Source organism: Urocitellus parryii, chromosome 1, assembly GCF_045843805.1.
Source record: "Urocitellus parryii isolate mUroPar1 chromosome 1, mUroPar1.hap1, whole genome shotgun sequence".
Classification (NCBI taxonomy): domain Eukaryota; kingdom Metazoa; phylum Chordata; class Mammalia; order Rodentia; family Sciuridae; genus Urocitellus; species Urocitellus parryii.
Window position 1 is genome coordinate 241,646,037 of NC_135531.1, and position 20,218 is coordinate 241,666,254.

General features: G+C 37.0%; 1 protein-coding gene across 3 annotated transcripts in view; it reads left to right on the top strand.

Annotated features, from left to right (window-relative positions):
- Positions 1-20,218, top strand: part of Myo1b (myosin IB) — a 168,684-nt gene that overhangs the window by 118,348 nt on the left and 30,118 nt on the right. For all 3 annotated transcript variants that reach the window (XM_026389039.2, XM_026389040.2, XM_026389041.2), the window contains exons 12-16: positions 3,657-3,743; positions 4,463-4,528; positions 14,066-14,170; positions 16,227-16,289; positions 18,874-19,074. In XM_026389039.2, coding sequence (XP_026244824.2) covers positions 3,657-3,743; positions 4,463-4,528; positions 14,066-14,170; positions 16,227-16,289; positions 18,874-19,074 — 522 coding nt within the window. The remainder of the gene's footprint in view (positions 1-3,656; positions 3,744-4,462; positions 4,529-14,065; positions 14,171-16,226; positions 16,290-18,873; positions 19,075-20,218) is intronic.

Consider the following 20,218-nt stretch of genomic DNA (forward strand, 5'->3'; position numbering starts at 1 on the left):
CAAGCTTGGCTGGAGCTTTAGATTCAGGAAGAAGATTCAGAGCAGTGTGGCTGGGAAGGTTAAATTTGGGGTCAGAGTGGAACGTCTCCAGCAGAGGTTCTTAGATTTAGGCATGCATCAAAATCACCTGGGTGGCTGCTAAACACCCCTTGAGTGTTTGATTCTGTGGGCCTGGGTTAGGACCAAAGAATTTACTTTTTTTCTTTTTTTTTTTTTTGGTAACAAGGATTGAACCCAGGAGTGCTTAACCACTGAGCAGCATCCCCAACCTTTTTTTTATTTTAATGATTTTTTTAAATTTTGAGACAGAATCTCACTAAGTTTCGAAGACTGGCTTTGAATTTGCGGTCCTCCTGCCTCAGCCTCCTGATCTTCTGACTGGGAAGGATCCACATTTCTTCTAAGTGCAGTTACCACCACTGCTACTGCTGCTGGTTCAGGATCACATTTTGAGAGCCACTATGTGTGGATGTTTTAGTGGCCAGAGTTGAGGTCGATAAGTACACAGTGATATCATGTGTTGTTTAAGGAGCCCCTTTGAGGACCTGTGTCTTTTGGATCTGTTTTTTATTGTGTTTTGCTTTTTATTCATCCTCTGTGAAAACCCAACACAGGCGCCTCTTTTCGATAAGCTTATCTGAGTTACCTTATTATCACTGGTAGAATTTTTTTCCACAAATTTTTAACCTGTGGATGAAAGAATTTGGCTTGAGATCCATCCTCAGTTTTTCAGCACCTTCGTTGAGTGTGGCTTTTTTGATGTCGTGGTCTGAGTGTGTGCTTCTACCCATCTTACGGCCTAGCAGAGTTGGATTTCTACGAGAGTGATTGGTCTTATTAGCTTTTTCTCACAGTTTCATTGCTTGGACCTCAGGGTCATAGTTATTCCCCTGTGCCTCATTTTCCCCGGGGCATTCAGATCTGTTCCCAGATAGGATGACTAATATTAAAATAGAGGATACCCAAGACAGTTTTTCGTTTAGTTTTTACAACATAGCTCTCTCCTTGGCCTCCAGGGTCCTGTGTACATAATCCAGACCCTATACGACCTTAATCATTGAGCAACATCCCCTTTTTTTTATTTTAATAATTTTTTAAAATTAAATAAAGTCAGTTTATTGCTTTATAGTTCTCTAGGTGCTGTACTTATTTACCTGCTTGTCCATCACCCCCATGTCACTGCTCATTCCTTCTGCCTGTCTGAATAGCCACCCACTTGCACCCACCCAAGAAGCCTTTCTTGATCACGTAGGCCCCCAGATTCCCCTTCTCCGAACTCTTTTTCTCTACAATTGGGTCTTGGCCCTGTGATTGTTTTGTTTGTGTCTGTTTGATCTCCCTCGCTCTCCTGCAAGCTTCTGGAGAGTGGTTTCCATGTCTGTGTATCTCTGGGTCTCCACCTTGCTCATTCCATCCTGGGCCACCGTCTCCCACCATCTCACAAGCAGATGCCACCTGCGGTTTTCCTCTGTGAGTTTCATGCAGCCACAGAAATGCTTAGACTTTGTGCACTGTGCTCAGAATCTGAGGGTGAATCAGTGTGCTTGCTATTTCCCCTCATTTCTACATTCCTTGTAGATTCCTTGTAGATCCTTTCCCCTCGTTTCTACTTTCCTTAGAATAAACATCCCTGCCCTTTCTGCTTTATAGGATGTTATTGTGGGGATTAGGTGGCATGAATTGGACTCAGAAGAGAGGGAGAGCAAATTGATAGCCCCTGGGGCCAGAGATAGCTCAGTAGGCATGTCTTATTTGACTAAAGGGTAGTTTTGCTTTTGTTTTGATTATTTTCTTTTTCAGTGTTGAGTTTGAACGCCTTTGACCTAGAATGTGTCTCCACACTGCTTCCTGTTCATTCTTATCCCAAGTCCCTAAGAGCATTTGAGTTGAGGTCCCTTCAATGGACATTTGTTTGAAAGAAGCAAAGAAGATCAATATTGGCTGTGAATACACCTTAAACACCATAAAGCAGTTTCCCAGAATAAGTTGTCACTGTTGTTCTGTTGCACATTGAAACGATGCTTTGTAGGAGGCAGAGAGCATACCACTAAAAAAAGCTGGATGACATTAAGATGAAAAAGGGTTTATTTACAAATACGTAGTGTTTTGGGATTGTGTGGTGTTTTGAGATAACTTAAATTTACAAGAAGGGAAAGGATTAAGAAATGATAGATGCTCATGAGACTGTAGTAGGAGAAATGGATACTTCAAAAATCATAATGAAAATCCATTGTAGACTCTGTGCCAAGCTCTGTTGTAAACACTTGAATTACCTATTTAATACAGCGAAAACTAGGAGAAAGGGTATTGAAGAAAGGATGTATATCCAAATTACATTTCTCTGTCTTAGCCTTTTACATGCATCTTCTACTATTGAATCATACCCTTGCCCCCTCTCTTCCAACACCCCCTTGCTTTTCTTTTTGCTTTTTGTTTTTTTGTTGTTTTTTTTTTGGCCAGTTTCCAGATATATTTTATACTCTTGATTAGAGCAGCTGAGAGATGGGGAGGGAGGTTTGGGGTTGACAACAAAGTGTCCAGTGAAGGGAAAGAGTGCAGTTCTTTTCATCTGTGATCCCAGGGAAGTGAGTATGTTATTAATGTTATTATGCTTCATTTAGCTAGAAGTGTGAAACAAGAATTCCCACACAATCTGACAAGCTATGCTCTCTGTGAAATTACAAATGTACCAGTTTCATTTAACGGCAAAACCCAACTCTCTACTTACAAGTAGCAGACTTCACTCATGGCCAGTGTGTTAAATACAAAGGCAGAATCTCCAGCTTTCCTCTCAGGGGGCCAGCCCCAACTACCCCAAGAGAACAAGTATTAACCAAACTACTGGTACTGTCCACCCTGGGCACCTGCACTAACCCCTTCCAGCATTTGGATTCTAAGACATATATGTTGGGCTGGGCTGTGGCTCAGTGGTAGAGCACTTGCCTAGCATGCGCAAGGCCCTGGGTTCCATCTCCAGTATTGCAAAAACAAAAACAAAGACATTTTGTGTCTTTATTCCTTCTTTGTCAGGTAGCCCTGAACATCTTTAAATAAGCCTGTAAGGTTTTTATCTTCATTATACCAATTTATACAAATGGACTGTGGAGAATACTTAGAAAACACTCAAAAGACTAAGCACAAGAAAATTTACAGATTTCCATCAGTTTGAGCCATTTGAATGTGCTTTCATTTTCCTTTTCTATGTGTAGGATTTAAAAAAAAAATTGCTGTATTACATATGCAAATTTTTCATTTTCACACAATGAAACATTTCCATTTCATTACTCAATTTCATAACCATTTTTCTATGATGACTGTATAACATCATAATTTATTTTATTATGTCTTTATTGTTGGACTTCTAAATGGCCTCTGGTTTTTCTCTGTTCTCTAAATTGAGATGAATATGTTTATGGCAAAAACTTGCAATATTTAGACTTAGTTTCCTGGGATGCAAAAAGGAAAAGTGACTGTGTATAAACAGTTTGCCTAATTCTCTTAACAGCTTGACTTCCCATCCAGAGCAAAATAAAAACTAGTTCTAAAAGAAATTTGAAATAAGAGGGCTTTAAATATTTTAAAAATATTTTCATTACTTTGTGGAAATTAAGCATTATGGTAATTGTGGGTATTAAGCTCTTCTTTTTTTTAAATAGGCTTATTATGCCCGAGATGCACTGGCTAAAAACCTCTACAGCAGATTGTTTTCATGGTTGGTAAATCGAATCAACGAAAGCATTAAGGTACTCAATCTTTATAAGCAAAGAAATCAGTTGTAATAAATGCTGTTCACAAGGTAAACATTAAGTTGGAGAAAGTTTACTTTTATAATCAAGATAATTGATTACTACTTAAAACAATTATTCCTTAAAAGGACTTTACCTGTATAAGATTGAAATTTGCTAGGGATTTTGTTTATTTTGTCTTGCCATGTGTGTTTTATCTCACTGGTAAGTAGGACAGTGGTCTTTGAAGAGTTACTCAAAGTCAGAATTCTAGGACCCAGTCCTGGCTCATTTGCTAGCCAGCTCCATAGACTTGGCTTAAAAGGTCACTTTGCTTTTCGGGGAATTGATATGTTGTTCTTTTAAACAAGGGTGATTTTTTAAAAACCATACCTTTTGTAAGATTTTTGTTCTTTCTGTTTCTCTTTCTCTCATTCTCTTTCTACTTGTTTCTCTTTCTCTTTTTCTTCTTTATGTTCTTTCTTTTCCTCCTTTCTTCTTTCACTTTTTCTTCCTTTCATTCTTTCTTTTCCTCCTTTCTTCTTCCCTTCCTTTATTAATACCTCTAATGCCTTTTTAAAATTGTCACCTATTATTAAAATTTTCATTCCTAAATTCTCTGTTTAAAAAAAAAACAACTAAATTTTCTAGTTAAGAAAAACAAGTAGCATGTCATATATGTCATTTATAGCATTATTATGCCTAAATTAACTATTTAATTTGAAATTTTTTTTAAGGCACAAACAAAAGTGAGAAAGAAGGTCATGGGGGTTTTGGACATTTATGGCTTTGAAATTTTTGAGGTAAGGTTTTAAAAACTCCTAGTAATATTTTATTAAAGTGGAACAGTTTCAAATTATATTTTATAGACAGCATTTATGATAAGTAACTGTAACTTTGCAAATGTAACAAAATTTGGTGGTATGTGTATAAGTGCTGGAGTTATTATTTGGAGACATTGCTGTTAAAACAGAATTTCCTCATTAGTACTTGACTTCTCAAGTTTCAGATTTAAAATTCTTACTTTGAGACTTCTAATAAGTGGCATGACCATTACGCTTGGGGCTATTCATTCATTTATAGGTTGTTTAGAAAGCAGGTTGTTGTAATGAAAAAGCCAGGAATGGGAAAACTGGGTGTTGTCTTGGCCTGACTAGGGCTGGTCACTTCAGCTCAGACTCAGAGGAAAGTCTGGATCAGATGATTCCTAGAGTGTCATTCAAGTCTCATCTGGCTGAATGATCTGGTGGTCTTGCAATAAAGAATTCTATAGAAGTCAAAATAATTGCTGCACAAGTTCAGAATTAATTAAAAAAAAAACTCCATGCTTGCTACAAATTAAATATTTAAACATTAAATGCTTAAATTTTCTTTTTGCTGACTTTGACATTGAGAACCACAATATGGACCTATTAAAACACTGTCACTTTTAGGAGTAGTGTTTATTTTGAGTCAAGGAAATGACAGTTAGATCTGGCTCCTCCTCTCTCATTTCTCTCCACTACAAGTAATTATTTCTGAATTCCTTTAAGCTAACCCAGGCCTTCCTAGCAAATTCTTTTTTCTGGTAACATTCATGTTGATAATAGTACCTTCTCCCTAAGTCATGTTCCATGCTTAACAATTGGGCATAAATACTTACTAAGGGCTGATTGTGCGCCAGCATTTTGGAAATGCTGTGTATTGTCCGATTGAATTTTCAGAACAAACTCATGAAAGTAACAGCTGCTACTATCCCCATTTTACAGATGAGAACATAAGACCCTGATGGTCATGTGACTCCCCTACAGGATGTGGCTACTAGGCAGCAGACACGGGAACTACACCTGAGACCTAATATTTTTATTTATTATTTTCTTTCCTACTAGGATTGAGATCAGGGCCATTTCCTCACCTTTATTCCCTAACTCACAGGTTCCTCAGTATCTGGAAATAAGGGTGAAAAAAAAAGTGTTGTGATAAGTCTGTGATTCCCCTGTTGCTCTACCCTCCCCATCACCCCCAGCTCCTGGCCAAGGTTGGGCACTGTCCCAGATGAAGTGTGTGTTGGCGGCTACCCCCTGTAGAGTTCCCAGAACACAGCTCTTCAGTACAATGTCTGCTTGTACTGGGGCCCCTTTATCAGAATCTGCAAAGAAAGGCTGCCAGTCCCTTGGTAAAAGGGAAGAATTTGAGGTTTATAAGTTAGAAGAATTGCTTGTGTATACTCAGAAATCCCTCTGCCCAAATTAATTTCTTGCTAGCAAGACCTCAGGTTACTGTCACTTAATTGGCAGGACGTCAAAGTCATTCCTCATAGCTGGCAGGGAAAAAGATTGCTTACCTGGTGCAGAGCTGATCTAAATTTAAATGGTCTCATGAGCAGCACAGATGGTAGACAGAGATTTTACTAGAAAGTAGAAAAACATATAGTCAATACTATTTGTAAAATCAAAGATACTGATTTTAATTTTGTCAGGAAAATAAAAAGATTTATTGATCTTAAGCCCGTGAGCAGGTGCTTAATGTCCTAACATAATACATGGAAACTTAAAAATACATAATAGGATTATGATGGGATATCACTTTGTTTTGTCTTCAGTGTGTCCTAGTATCTCATGGGAAAAGACACCTAATAGCACTCAAAGGAAAATGAGTTAGACATCATGAGCAACTGGAATCACTTCTCAAGGTTTTGTTTAGTGCCTTCTTGGCCAGATACCAAATGATAAACAAGACAGAGATGTCCTGGTCTTCTTGGAGCTTCCTGTCTTGGCCTTAAGACGGAAAGCCTGTTGCTCCCTGAAGACAAGTCTTATTGGATAGTGAGATCTAATCAAGACACTAAGTTACTCTTTTGAAAGTGAGTTTGCTTTTGAACCTAATCAGAACAGAAATTGTGTGTTCCCTGGTAAAATATCCTTGAACTTGACACTGGGTGGAATACCTTTCAGCAATCCAGAGATATTTTTCACTTATGGTTAATTCAAGTCTCTCTCAGTGTCTTGATGAACTTGCCTTTCCTCTGCAAATGATGGTTCATTATCACTTTTTTCAGTACCACCAGGGATTTCAGTTAAGGAAAATGAGTGCAGTATATTTATAATTCTCTTCTTTCACTCCTTAGAATGAATACTTTAGTAGTTCTCAAACTCAGCTGCATGTTGGAATCACCTGGGGGACTTTTGAAAATTCAGATGTCCACACTGTACCCAGAAGCAACGATATCAGAATCTCTAGGGGTGGGGCCATGGCAACAGTATTTTTAAAGCTCCTGGGTGATTGTAGTGTGCAGTCCAGGTTGAGACCAATTGCTTTGGTAGAAAGTAATCTCCAGAGACAACTGTAAGTTCCAAACACCTGTGATGTACAAGTTGTGTGGCCTCTGTGCACAATGCCCTGATGAAAGACATCAGGCCTCACCCCTTGTCGTGTCAATATCGAAATCGGATTTCTGCTTGTACATTTTTACTGTTCTTTTTTTTCTTTAATATATATGTATTTTTAGTTGTGAATGGACACAATACCTTTATTTTGTTTGTTTGTTTTTATGTGGTGCTGAGCATCAAACCCAGTGCCTCAGATGTGCAAAGCAAGCACTCTGCCACTGAGCCACAACCCAAGCCCCATTTTTACTGTTTTTGAATTAAACTTTCAGCTGGTGGGAAAACCTGTCAATTATGTCAGTAGCAAATCTTCTGGTTGCCATAAAATCATTAACTATTAAGTTTTCTTTTTCATGCAGAAAATTATTTATTTTTTTCCATTTCCCCCTCCCAGTTCCTTTTGAGAATTAAGATTTGATTTTTTCAATAATTAATTATACTCTCCATTTTTTTCTGATTAATTATTCTCTCCATTTTTCTCTCTAAACCTTCTCAGATTGATCATCAATCTTGATTTTTTAATAAACAACTTGTTAATGTTTTATTTTTATAAATAAAATTTATTGGGGGAAATTCATAATAGAAATTTGGTAGGGGTACCTTTAGATACTTTTGTCTGCTTTTTGATACTGAATTGCAGTGTTTTTTTTTTTTTTTAACAAATTATTCACAGACATGTCCCAGTTTGCAGCCTACACTTTTCCTGAATTCTCAACAATATTAGAACATGTGGGAATGTAAGGAAATGTATAATATTGAACTCTAGGAAGCCCAGCTAATTAAGGACTTAAATAAGTACCACAAGCTGAAGAATAAGGGGTCAGAACACAGGAGAAGTATTCAGAATCTATGCCAGTGCACAAAAGAACAATTCTATATTTTTTACCTGGGTGAAAATAAACTGATAAAGTATAAATCAAAACCTGCCTTAGTTCTTCAGTAGAAAACAACAATAGAAATTAGGAGCTTTGGGCATCGCTTTAAAATTTGGACAGTAAGAGTCCAGAACAGTTTTTAACGTGTCTGATTCTGCCTCAGTGACCTCACTGACAGTTCCCATGGAAACCTTTTTCAGCTGAGCTGGTGGGAACCTTTCACTCCCTTTGGTCCCTCTCTAAAGGGAAAGGGGAATCTGATGCATTAAACCATGGGATGATGACACGTGGATTTGACTGCCCAGCATTCCGGTACCAGCTGGGTGAATAAGCTCTGCCTTGCTAGCTGCATGTGATCTGATGTCAGTTTAGAAAACAGATTATGGAACGTTGGTACTGAAAATAGGGTAACATGAACTACCTTTTCATAGAAGAAAAGAACCTAGCTGTCAATCCTGGTAGAACACTGATCCAGTGTAGAAATTATAATCCAAACACCCTACACATTCTTAAAACTGAAAAGATGGTCTTTGATTTCTGAGAAATATTTATTGTATCTCCATAAAAGAATGAATATTATTCTTTAAAAAATGATATTATATTCAAAAGTAAGTTGAGAATTTTGAATTGATTTGGCTCTTTTTCTGAGTAGTTAACCTAATAGGTATCAAATTGGCAAGTAGTTCGCTAGAAAGTCAAATTAATCATTAATGTTCCATGAACCAAAGCAGATAGCAATAACTGATTATTTCATTTTTCTTAGAGTTGAGCTGGTTTCATCCAGGCAGAGTGCTAGTTATTTTTAATTTTGTACTTCTTACCATGTTGCCCTAATGCACCTCGTGTATAATTAAAAGTACTCATGTATAATAAGATTATAATAGGCTCAATATAATGATCGTTCAAATAAAACAACCTAAAACTTGGGTAAGAGATAGTAGCTTAATACGTCTGTTGCATGATTATAGAACTTGTTTTCTAAGTTGTTTCAGTTCTGGCTATAGTCAATACCTTCTGTTCTAGTTTTTTACCTTCATTTTTATCCTTCATGTGCCAGAAAGCTTATAGCTGAAGGAGGAGACAAGAGTTTAAAGTAGATTTGAAAATGAAAGTGGAAACATTATGGAGACTGTTTGTGTGTTTTATTTTGTATACATATAGTTACTCTTGCTCTTTTTAGGTAAAAGCCTATATAAAAATATTTAAGAAGTCATGATAGTATTGTTTTTCTTGCTAATTTAGCATATTTGAGTATGGAAGAAAAATGTCACATATTTAAAGGCAAGTTTTCTAAAACTTCAGCCACTCATTCAAATTTATGAATAACTAAAAGACAATATTTAAAGTCAAATGTTTTTCTTTTAAATTTTGAGGATATATTTTAAGTTTACTTTCTTAAAAAAGCAGTTTTTGCCTTGGTACCTGTTTCTTAAAAATGGATTATAGTTGAGCTGAGGCCATAGCTCAGTGGCAGAGTGCTTTTCTAGCATGTGCGAGGCACTGGGTTTGATCCTTAGCACCATACACAAATAAAATAAAGGCATTCTGTCCCTCTACAAATACCAAAAAAAAAAAAAAAAAAAAAGGATCATAGTTAAGTGCTTGTTGTTTAAAATCAGTGATATAATTGGGGACTGCCAAAGACTTTACATCAAGTGAATTTTTGCTAGGACCAACAGCACATTTAATAGCATTATTATAACCCAGTTTCTCTAAATTTGACATTGCACTCAAAATCCTATAATTTCATATATTAATGAACTGTTTGATTTACTATGCAGGACATTTCATGATAGTTAACTGTAGAACTGCATCTGACATGTTATATCCAAGATTTGACCTAAAATGGAAATGCTGAATTATAAGAAACATCAGTTAAGTTTTTAATTCACAGTAGTTTTTGCTTAAATAAGTCACAGTCTTTTGAGTTCGAACTGCTCACTGTTTCCAACACATGATATTCACCTGCCAAATTCTTCCTCTGTGACCATTTCAAACACAAATGGGACAAAGCTGCCTCCTCATATTCATCTCTTCCTTTTAATATTTATTGTTACAAGCTTTTAAAAAATATCTACCTTAAAGAATATAAGATACCCCGAGCCTGTTCTGTTGCCAAGGAGAATGTGCAAATAGGCCAGTATTTTTGATAATTTTTCTGAAATCATTTCACGTGGAAGTTCATGATTGATACTTAGGAGTATAAACTAGTCATGAACTCAGCTGGGAGTATGATTTTCTGTTTCTTTGATGTTGAAAGGATGGGCTTTGAGTCTAGAATTTTTGAGACAGAAACCCTAGAGTTTCAAATCTTGGTATATTATATACTTCCAAATATAGAAAGTGCTCTCTCTCCCTGTCTGCAGGGTAAACACAGCATGAAAAAGCATAGAACCCCGGCAGCTTGGGGTTCCCTGTGTTCTCTGAAGCTCTGTGTCAAGGGTGGGCTTTATTCTGAGTTTCACTCAAAGGATCATAAAATAAAATTCTTACTATGTACTTGTTTGCACATGCTTCTAAAAGTTTTAGTCTTATCTCTCAGTCTTTGTGGATAAATGTGGGTAAGGTAGTAGAGAAAAATTCCATGCGGGGAGCATGGGTAGAAAACCGGAGACTAGACTAGTCATTAGCGGAGGGTCAGCTCCTGCCCACTTCCTCCTTTGGAGACTTTTATTCATGAGACTGGCATATGGGAGAGGTGCTGGCTACTCATATGGTTCTTGACAAACCAAAAAAAGCATTCAAATGTAAAGCTGCTTCAGGGCCTTCATATTCATGTGATGATTTCTAGACTCAGTGTAGTCATTTTATAAAGGGGGAGGGGTAACTCATGTTGAAAAGGTCATGTTAATTTATAAATGTATAATTTATAATTTATACACCTGTATAAATGGAAAGATGTGTTGGGCTTGTACAAATTGGAGTTTTTTGAATGGTTACCAGGCTGATTTTTTTTTTTTTTTTTTTTTGCAGATTATTGCTTGTTTTTTTAAGTTTTTGCAAGCTATTTTTTTAGTTATTTTTATTTTGAGGGCTACTGAGGATTGAACTCATGGGCCCTCGATCACTGAGCCCTACTTTTTTATTTGATTTAGAAACAGGGTCTTAATGAGCTGCTTAGTGCCTCGATATTGCTGAGGCTGGCTTTGAATTTTCAATTTCTCTTGCCTCAGTCTCCTGATCCACTGGGATTATAGGCATGCACCATCCTGCTTCGCTTCAAGTTAATTTTAAATTGTGTGAAAGTCCCATTTCCCCCCAAATTTGGACAGTGTCAACAGTTGGAATTAATATCACAAGAAATGGGTCTTTAGCCTTCAGTTTTGGCAGTTTGACCATTTGGGAGTTTGGAATTGTGTTCATAGTAGATGCTGATTTCCTCGAGGAAGTATGTTAACCTCTACATTGGTGGTCATGGTAGCCTCTTTGTTTGGGGAATTTTTTGCTGTTTGAGTTTTAGCAACTGAATAAGGTAGGAAAGTCAAGTTTTTGTTCTTGGGTCATCTCCAGGAGAATACTCTCTCCTTACCATCTTATTTGCTTTTGAAAGGAAAGCCTAGCAAGGTATTTACAGGAATGGGTCTCAGGGATACTGGAAGTGAGGGTACTTCTGCCTCTTGCTGAATCTCTTCAGTAATCAGTGATTTGACAGCTGTTTCTACCCCTGACTCTTTCTTTAGAGAGATGTGGGACTTGGTTACAAATCATGCATGTTTCTTTTCCCTTATCATTTAGAATTAGAAGCATTATATTCTGATGTTTTAGGGCTTCAGGTAGTTTATATGATTTATCAGTATTTTAGTCAAACTTTTTATCCTGAATAGCTCTCCCCTAGCTATACATCCCTGAGACACCATATCGTAGATATGGTTGCCCTGTCTTTTGGATTGTTTGGACATGAGTCTTGATCTAAAAAATTCTACACCCATCAAAAATAATAGTCTGAGTGATAAAAGCAGTCCTTTGCAGCAATGAATAACTCTCAGTAAGTGCTTACTTTTAGAAGTCCATTGCTAATTAAGAACTGACTGCATTTTGTGTGATCTGTCCCTCTGCACCAGAATGCAGTAAGTATGAACCGTGTGCTGTGCCAGTCTGTTGCATGCTCCCGTGTTAATAGCCTCTTAGCCGTGTGAGTTTTGCAGTAAATGGTTGTTGATTAACTGTGTGGTTATAAAATACAGAATTTGTGCAGGAGTTTTTAAAGATCATAGCAAATTTAATTTAGCTCTAACTTAATTCTTAATTTGTGTTGTTAACTGTGAAGCTTTGCCTCTGATCCCTAATCTTCCTGTGTGTTCTTCATGATCCTGTTTTAGAAGTGTATTGCAAGCTGTTCATAGCCACATAATGCGTCTAAGGACACCAGTCGCTTTCTCCTTCCTTCTCCTCATTATTTGCCATTTGAAAATTTAGCATAATTGTGCTGAAATAGCTCTTTAAGCACAGACCTGCAAGTAACAAAAAGGATTTGCTCCATGCATTTATTTTTTAAAACAAACCAAAGATCTGCTTGTATTAGCCATTAAAATTGTGTTTTTCATTTGTGATAGTAGCATTATATCAAGACATATTTTACCAAATGAAGAATGCTTAGTTTTCTAATATAAAATGGCATTATGCTGGTTAAAATAATAAAAAGACATTGGGACTAAACTGACTTCAGTCTCTAATCAAAATCGTTAGCTCTGAGGTTTTAAAGACTTTGCGTGAAAATGAGTATTGAAAAGTAGATGTTTGTCCTTTAGCAAGAACCTTCAGGATTTTGAAAAAACAATTAAATTTAGCATTAAGAAGATTAGTCAGTGATAGTGCTTTTACATGTGTCATTTATGGTTTGGAGTCAAGCATTTCCTCAGATCGGGTCATCGCTAGTGACTAGAAGTCCTTAGCTGACTTCCAGGAAAGAATGTGGTCACATGCTGCATCATAAAATTATCATCTTAAAATTTGTAAGAGGTACAAAGTTGAATTTAAAAGACGGGCTTTCAAATTACTCCATAACTCACTGCCTTAGTCATTCGTGGAGGGGTGTGAAGGCCCCTTACTCTGCAAAGTCACAATGAGCAGTGACCTTTGCTACCACCATTACACGTGGACCTCTTTGTTCTTTACACCTGGACTGGCTGCCTCGGTGGCCAGGTTTGCATGGGGTGGAGTCTTCCTGTCCCTTGTGAGAAGGGGCAGGAATGAGAAGCTCTATAGTCAGATCCACTGCTTCCTGGAAGGTGTGGGTCTAGGTGAAGTGTACTCCTTCAACAGAAGGTATATTTTGTGCCTTCAATACGTGCAGCCATATATTAAGCCCTGACAATTGTTCCAAATGGTTTAGGGGTTTCTATCGGAGAATCCACAGTAGAGAACCCTAGCCTGATGGAGAAAATGCTGAGACTCAAAAGTAATGAAGTGTCGATCTTCTAAAAAGAGAGAGGTTGTTTCTTGCTAGGGAGACCATTTCAGTGTCTTAATTCCCTTGGGTCTCTATTTGGTAGGTGCTTCATTCATTCACTCACTCATCTAGTCCATGATGAATACTGGGAGGCACAGGACAGGCCTGGGAATACAGTGGACAAGAGAGCATGGTCAGCCCATGCCCTCAAGGAGTGTACAGTTCATGGGGACATGACTGTGAAACAGGTCAATACACATGTCCACATGTATACACACATATTCATGTAGCATGGTGCCTGAGGAATATCTGAACCTGGATTGGGGGTCAGGGTGGGACTGACAGGTCAACTCAGGAGGATTCTGTTGCTCTCTGAAGGTTCACCTGAGAATGGAAGATTGAAAAGTTGATGACAGATTGTGACACTCGCTATCTTTACTGATTGTCAAAGGGAATTTTTTTTTTAACCCTGAGTGCTTCTGTGTCAACTAAAAAGCTTCATCCTTCCAATGCTGCATCATTTGTGTATATTCATTCATTCACTTACTCGTGAGCCATTGCCCACGTGCCTGCAGAGGAGCTTTGTGCTGGACCATGGTTAAGTCTGAAAGACAATGTGTGGCATTTCTCATGGATTGAGACGTCTGCGTGTCATTGTTACGGGGAGCCAGTGAGCGTGGTTTATAAGTCTTCTTCATTTTCTCCACACAGGACAACAGTTTTGAGCAATTCATTATTAATTATTGTAATGAAAAGCTACAGCAAATCTTCATTGAACTTACTCTTAAAGAAGAGCAGGAGGAGTACATACGGGAGGTAATGTAGAAATGCTTCTTTAAAATATTGTACCTATCTTACTCATAATTAAATTTTGTATTCAGATAGCTGTTTAAACTTGACCACAGAATCAGGTTTATCTAAGTTTAATCATATTGTATCTTCTAAAAATCTGTTTGGCATGACATCCATGCTAATTTTCTTAGGTACTGTGCAGCAGGTATCCAGCACAATGCTGGCACAGAGTAGATGATCAATAAGTATCAGCTGATGGACTCTAGTCTCATTGGATTCCAGGGTAATGATGTGAAATAATAGTATATTAAGAAAATAGTCACAGATGAATGAACAAACTGTTGTGGCACCTCCAACCAGTGTACTGTTGCTGTGCCATAAAATAACACTATAGAAAATGAAGAAAAATAGGTGATTTTAGTAATGATATTACTAAACCATTGGCCTGTAGAAGGCCACAGAGTTGGCTGCTGTGAGGGGATCAAAGTTGTGAGGGGTTATGACTACAAAGGGACTGTGTGAGGGAATTTGAGGGACTTATTGTGGTGGTCACATGACAATATGCATTTGCCAAAACTTTGAGAACTGTATACCAGAAAAAGTCAGTATCACTCTTAAGTAGTTTTGAAAATAGTTTGAGACTTTGTTTAATCTTGAATAGCATTGATTTTCAAAATTTATAATAAAAATAAGTAACATTTGTCAAGTGGTTACTATATACCAGGTAATGGATTAAGTGCTACATGTGGGTTGTCTCATTTAATGTAATTTAACAATAACCAGAGGTAACGTTTGCAAAGCCCCTTTGTCTTTTTGTTGTTGGTGGTGGTGTTGTGGATCAGCAAAGTATTTTCATCTTTAATGCTGTAGCACACATTTGGTTTTCATTCTTTAATATTATAAATAGCCTTTTTTTTCCCAAAAATATGCACTTATTTCTTTCAAAACATGAAAGGAAAGAATTATTTTATTGTATTTATGTTTTTACTTATTTTATTTCCTTTTATTTGCTTTAATAGCATTTTAGCAATATCAGTACTAAAGTCACCTATTTTTCTTCATTTTCTATAGTGTTATTTTAAGCCATCAAGGACACTAAATCTTTATTTTTTAATCTCATTATAGATTTTTCTAATGTGATTATTAATCCTGTGACTTAGTAAAACTATCTATTTACTCTTACAACAAATCAGCAATATTTCATCTTTGAAGAATGATCATTATACTTTAGAAATGTTTCAGACTTGTCTGGCACCGTTGGGTAATGTAAATATCTTAAAAGCAAGAATTGTGCTCTTTCTGTCTTCTCATCGTAAAGCGAATACCCAGACTTTGATGTGTATCTTAAAAATAGTTTGTACAGATTGTCTAAAACACTTCTTAGAGTGCATAGGAAGACCCCTGCTGGCTTTATCAATTACATTTCTATCCTTTAGAAGAAAAATAAATGTTTACACTTAAGGATGAAGTGTAAGCAGACACAGATTGCACTTGGCCTTGCTGATTTGGCTTTGTAGCTTGTGATAGAGCCAGTGCTTAGGTTTTTGTGTCTTTCCATATGTTGAAAAATACTTTGTCTTAGCACTGGGCTTTTTTGTACACTAGAAATGGTTAACTGCCCTACAGCTTAAATTGACTCTAAAATTAATTTTTTCTTTGTGATGACAAATAAAGATCAGAAAAGTCTAGGCCTTGGATTCCTGGGATCAAGTTCTGTCTTATTTCCTTATAAACATTGTAAATATACACAAAGTAATATTGACCCAGCAGCCTGTCGAGTAAATATGGCCCAGAGCCAGTGAAGTGCATGGGAAATGGCCACAGATGGGAGAGTGGAATGGGAGGCGGGCTCGGAACAGGTCAAGGGTGTCTGCTGCAATCAGATGATGTCGGTGGTGGACTGCTGCATTTAAGTAAGTTTTAAAAGGGAACCAGAAGATGACATTTGCAGCATCAATTCTATAAAGAAAATGAATTCAGAGAGAAAGAGAAATTTGGTTAGATGGATGAAGTTTTCTTTTGGATGGTGTTTTTGTGGCATCATCATTCAGATTTGATTTTGTTCTATTTTGTCTTTTAGGACATAGAATGGACTCACATTGACTACTTCAATAATGCTATCATTTGTGACCTAATAGAAAATGTGAGTACTTTTCTAAAGAAATTTATGGTAATATAATTCATGACATAAAAATGACCTTGCTGCCTTTGATGTTAAGCATCCATGTGTGTTCTGGAGGCTTTACTGTAGTCCTCAAAGATCACTCACAGTTCATATTAGCCAGAATCCCCCACGCTGATCCTGTTGCTGTATCAAAATCCTTTCATGAACTTCAGAGGTCAGACCTTTACATGCACCATCCTTTCTTGTGTGGTTGGAAACCAAATCTAATCCATGGTTCCTGGGAACGTGAGTAGTGATCAGAGAAGGTTCAGAGCAGTCTACTTCATTTCTAAAACTCTAATGACCTCTTTTTTTTTTTTTAGGAGGGGGGCAGGTAGCAGGGATTGAATTCAGGGGCACTCAACCACTGAGCCCCATTCCCAGCCCTGTTTTGTATTTTATTTAGAAACAGGGTCTCACTGAGTTGCTTAGCGCCTTGCTTTTGCTGAGGCTGGCTTTGAACTCATGATCCTCCTGCCTCAGCCTCCTGAGCTGCTGGGATTACAGGCATGCACCACCGCACCTGGCTCTAGTGACCTTATTGTACTGTTCCAGTTCAGATAAAGGAGGCAAAGGGACAGCTTCTGGAGCTGAATTAAGTGGGACCCCAGAAGTGGCTCAGGTTCAGGGAATGTATGCAAGAGGGTAATGCATATGTGACTGCAGGTGGCTGAGGTTCCTGGGATTTTTCATGTGCAAATGTGAAAATCTATTGGATAATTTTTAGAAAACTTTCTGAACCTAAGGTATTTATATTTGTTTTTAAATCATATTCTATGGTTTATTGTAAATGGATTAATTTTAGGAAGACCTATTTGTGTGTGAAAACAGGAAACTCTTTTGTTTTATACTTAGGATTACTAATACCCCAGATCTTGAAAAAGTGATTTGAAACAATGTGTGCACTTGTCCTGTAGTCTTTGTAGCTGTCAGGACAGGTGAATGCTGTGTTTCAGGAATGCCATCACAGGCTCTGAAAGAACAGCAAACCATTTCTAGTCAGTGAGTCCTTTTGGAAATTACATAATTAGCCAGTGATTTTTCCAGTGATATTCAAAGTATTCTTGAAAGCTGGATGTTAGATTAAGTTAATTAAAATAATGACTACTTTTCAATGAAATTTAAATTTTATTTTTAAAAAAATATGGCCAGTAAGCTGGGGTTGTGGCTCTATGGCAGAGCAGTTGCCTCTCACATGTGAGGCACTGGGTTCAATCCTTAGCACCATATGAAAATAAATAAACAAAATAAAGATATTTTGTCCATGTATAACTGAGAAAAAAAAATTTTTTTAAAAATCTGGCCAGTGTTAGAATGAGAACACCAATAGTCCACATGAAGTATTTAAAGCTATAGCCTAAAATCTAGAAAATCAGTCGATTTCCTGAAATTTTTTCCTGGTAAATTTTGTGACCAATGTAATTTGCTGTGAGAACTTGATAACTTACAAAATTCCTGAGTAACTTTTTTTTTTCCCCCATACACAGTGCACTGATTATTTCCCTTTAGGAAGGGGGAAAGAAAGGTAATATGCTTAACTTAGCACCGAATCCCCTTGCATATATGATTGAAGAAACTCATGTTCATTTAAGAGTCTGGGTACATAAGGGAAGCACTTCCTTCCAGAGCCATTAAACAATAATGTTTATTCTGGGGATGTTATGAGCACACTTGATTCCTAAGAGTCCACACTTCCCCTGGGTTTTGTCTGGAATGAATACATGCTGGTCACAGGATGTCATGGCCTTGTGAGGAAAAAAGAAGAGGAATGGGAGCCTTTGCCTTGGTGGAAGTGGGTGGGGTTGATGGTCAGTGGAATGGATTGTTTTTGGAATTAAGACTTATGGGCCCTGTAGAGGCAATGCAAGGAACAACTTCTTCTATTTAGCAAAAGAGAAGATTTGCTAATTCCTGATTCAGTTTAGCACTGTCTTTTCTTGAAATAAACATGATCATAGGGTCTGAATACACCACAAGTAAACTGTCACAGATATTTTAATATCCATGTAGATATTTTATATGGAGTAGGAATTTTATTCTAAAAGACAGTCTTGAAAACAGCTTGATTCCAGTGATCATTAAAAGCAGAATTCCAGATCACAGCATTTTATTTTGAATACATGAACAGTTTGGAAACATGAAATCAATTTAGAGTTCTTAAGGTGTGAATCTGATAATGGCCTTAGGAGGCTGCTTTGTGATTTATGACATGTTATGGAGACTGCATCGTCACGTTTGTTTTTGACTTTCTGACTTGTTTTTGAATCTTGGAGGTCTAATGAATTTCAATTCTACTAAATGTGGCAGAGTTGACTCCCAGGGTCTGTTCTGTTGGGGGAGGGAGACACTAATACAGACACTTGCACCCACACACACCTGGGACACTGGGAAAGAGCTGACTTCCCTGGTTTTTGTTAATTGTTTTGATTCTCCGCTTTTTTTGTTATAACTAAACAGAATTTTCTTGTGACTAAGTTAATTGTGTTTGAAAGTATAATCAGGACTAATTATTAAAACAATACCATGAGGAAGGAAGGAAACATTTTTATTTCCTTTCTCCCAGAACACAAATGGAATCCTGGCCATGCTGGATGAAGAGTGCCTGAGGCCCGGCACCGTCACTGATGAGACCTTCTTAGAAAAGCTGAACCAAGTGTGCGCCACCCATCAGCACTTTGAGAGCAGGATGAGCAAGTGCTCCCGGTTCCTCAATGACACATCTCTACCGCACAGCTGCTTCAGAATCCAGCATTATGCTGGCAAGGTATGGGGGCTGGGAGGACCCACCAGGCCTGCAGTGCATTCCCACAGGGAGAGTGCACCACAGAGACAGGTATTCCGGACACTGTTCACTTCAGAGGATAAATCCACCCCCAATCCGATCATCAGTGTTCAATAGAAATTGGATTTGGTCCATGCAGAACAAAATCCTGTTAATACAGAGAACTGAAAGCAAATTCAGTAGACTTAATGAACAGTCCAAACATATTTTTTAAATCGACTTCATTATTTTTCAAATGCTAAGCTCTCCTGAAAACAAAACAAAAAAACCTAACAGTACTAATAAAGGAGATTAATTAATAAAAATTGGAAATCACTGAAGAGTTAGAGTAGGTTTTGAAAGCACAAACCATTTAGCAAAAATAATGAATTCTTAGATTGATTTTGAAATAATACCAGAAAAGATATCTGCCTTTTTTTAAAAAGCTCTTATTTATTTGGTTAATGTTGTGGAAATTAATTTTATGTCATCAAATCTATAAAGATAATGTTAAAAACAATTCTGATAGTAGGTTAATTTAGAATCCTAAAAATTAGATTATTGATTATAGAATATAAAAGTTTGGGGCTGGGACTCAGCGGTAGAGCGCTTGCCTTGCACAGTGAGGCACTGGGTTTGATCTTTGACACCATAAATAAATAAATGAATGAATGAATGAATAAATAAATAAATGTATAAAAAAAGGTTAATTGGCGCTAATACCTTCTTTATTATAATTAAGATTACATACTTTCAAAGAAAAACCTTAATTATGTGTTTAGTCAAAAATAGATAAATGTGGTATCTGAAATATTTCATTTCAACTTTGGTACTTTATTTTTTCCATTAATCTATGTTATTAAAAGGTACATTCCTGATTAGTTTTTCTGCTGCTCAAGTATATCTCTGAAAATGATACCATTATTTCTGTTTTCCTTGCTTTTAAACAGACTAGAATTGGCACATATAAACCAAAAAATAAAAGTAAACCTCAGATTTATGTTAAAACGGCTCGAAAAAATCTAAACTCCTTTGAAAATGTTATGATAACACTTGTGGAGTTAATTCTTGTAAATCTTGAAAGGTAATAGCATTCATTTTGATCTCTTCTGGTACGAAACAGAATTTAAACTTGGAGGCCAGTTTG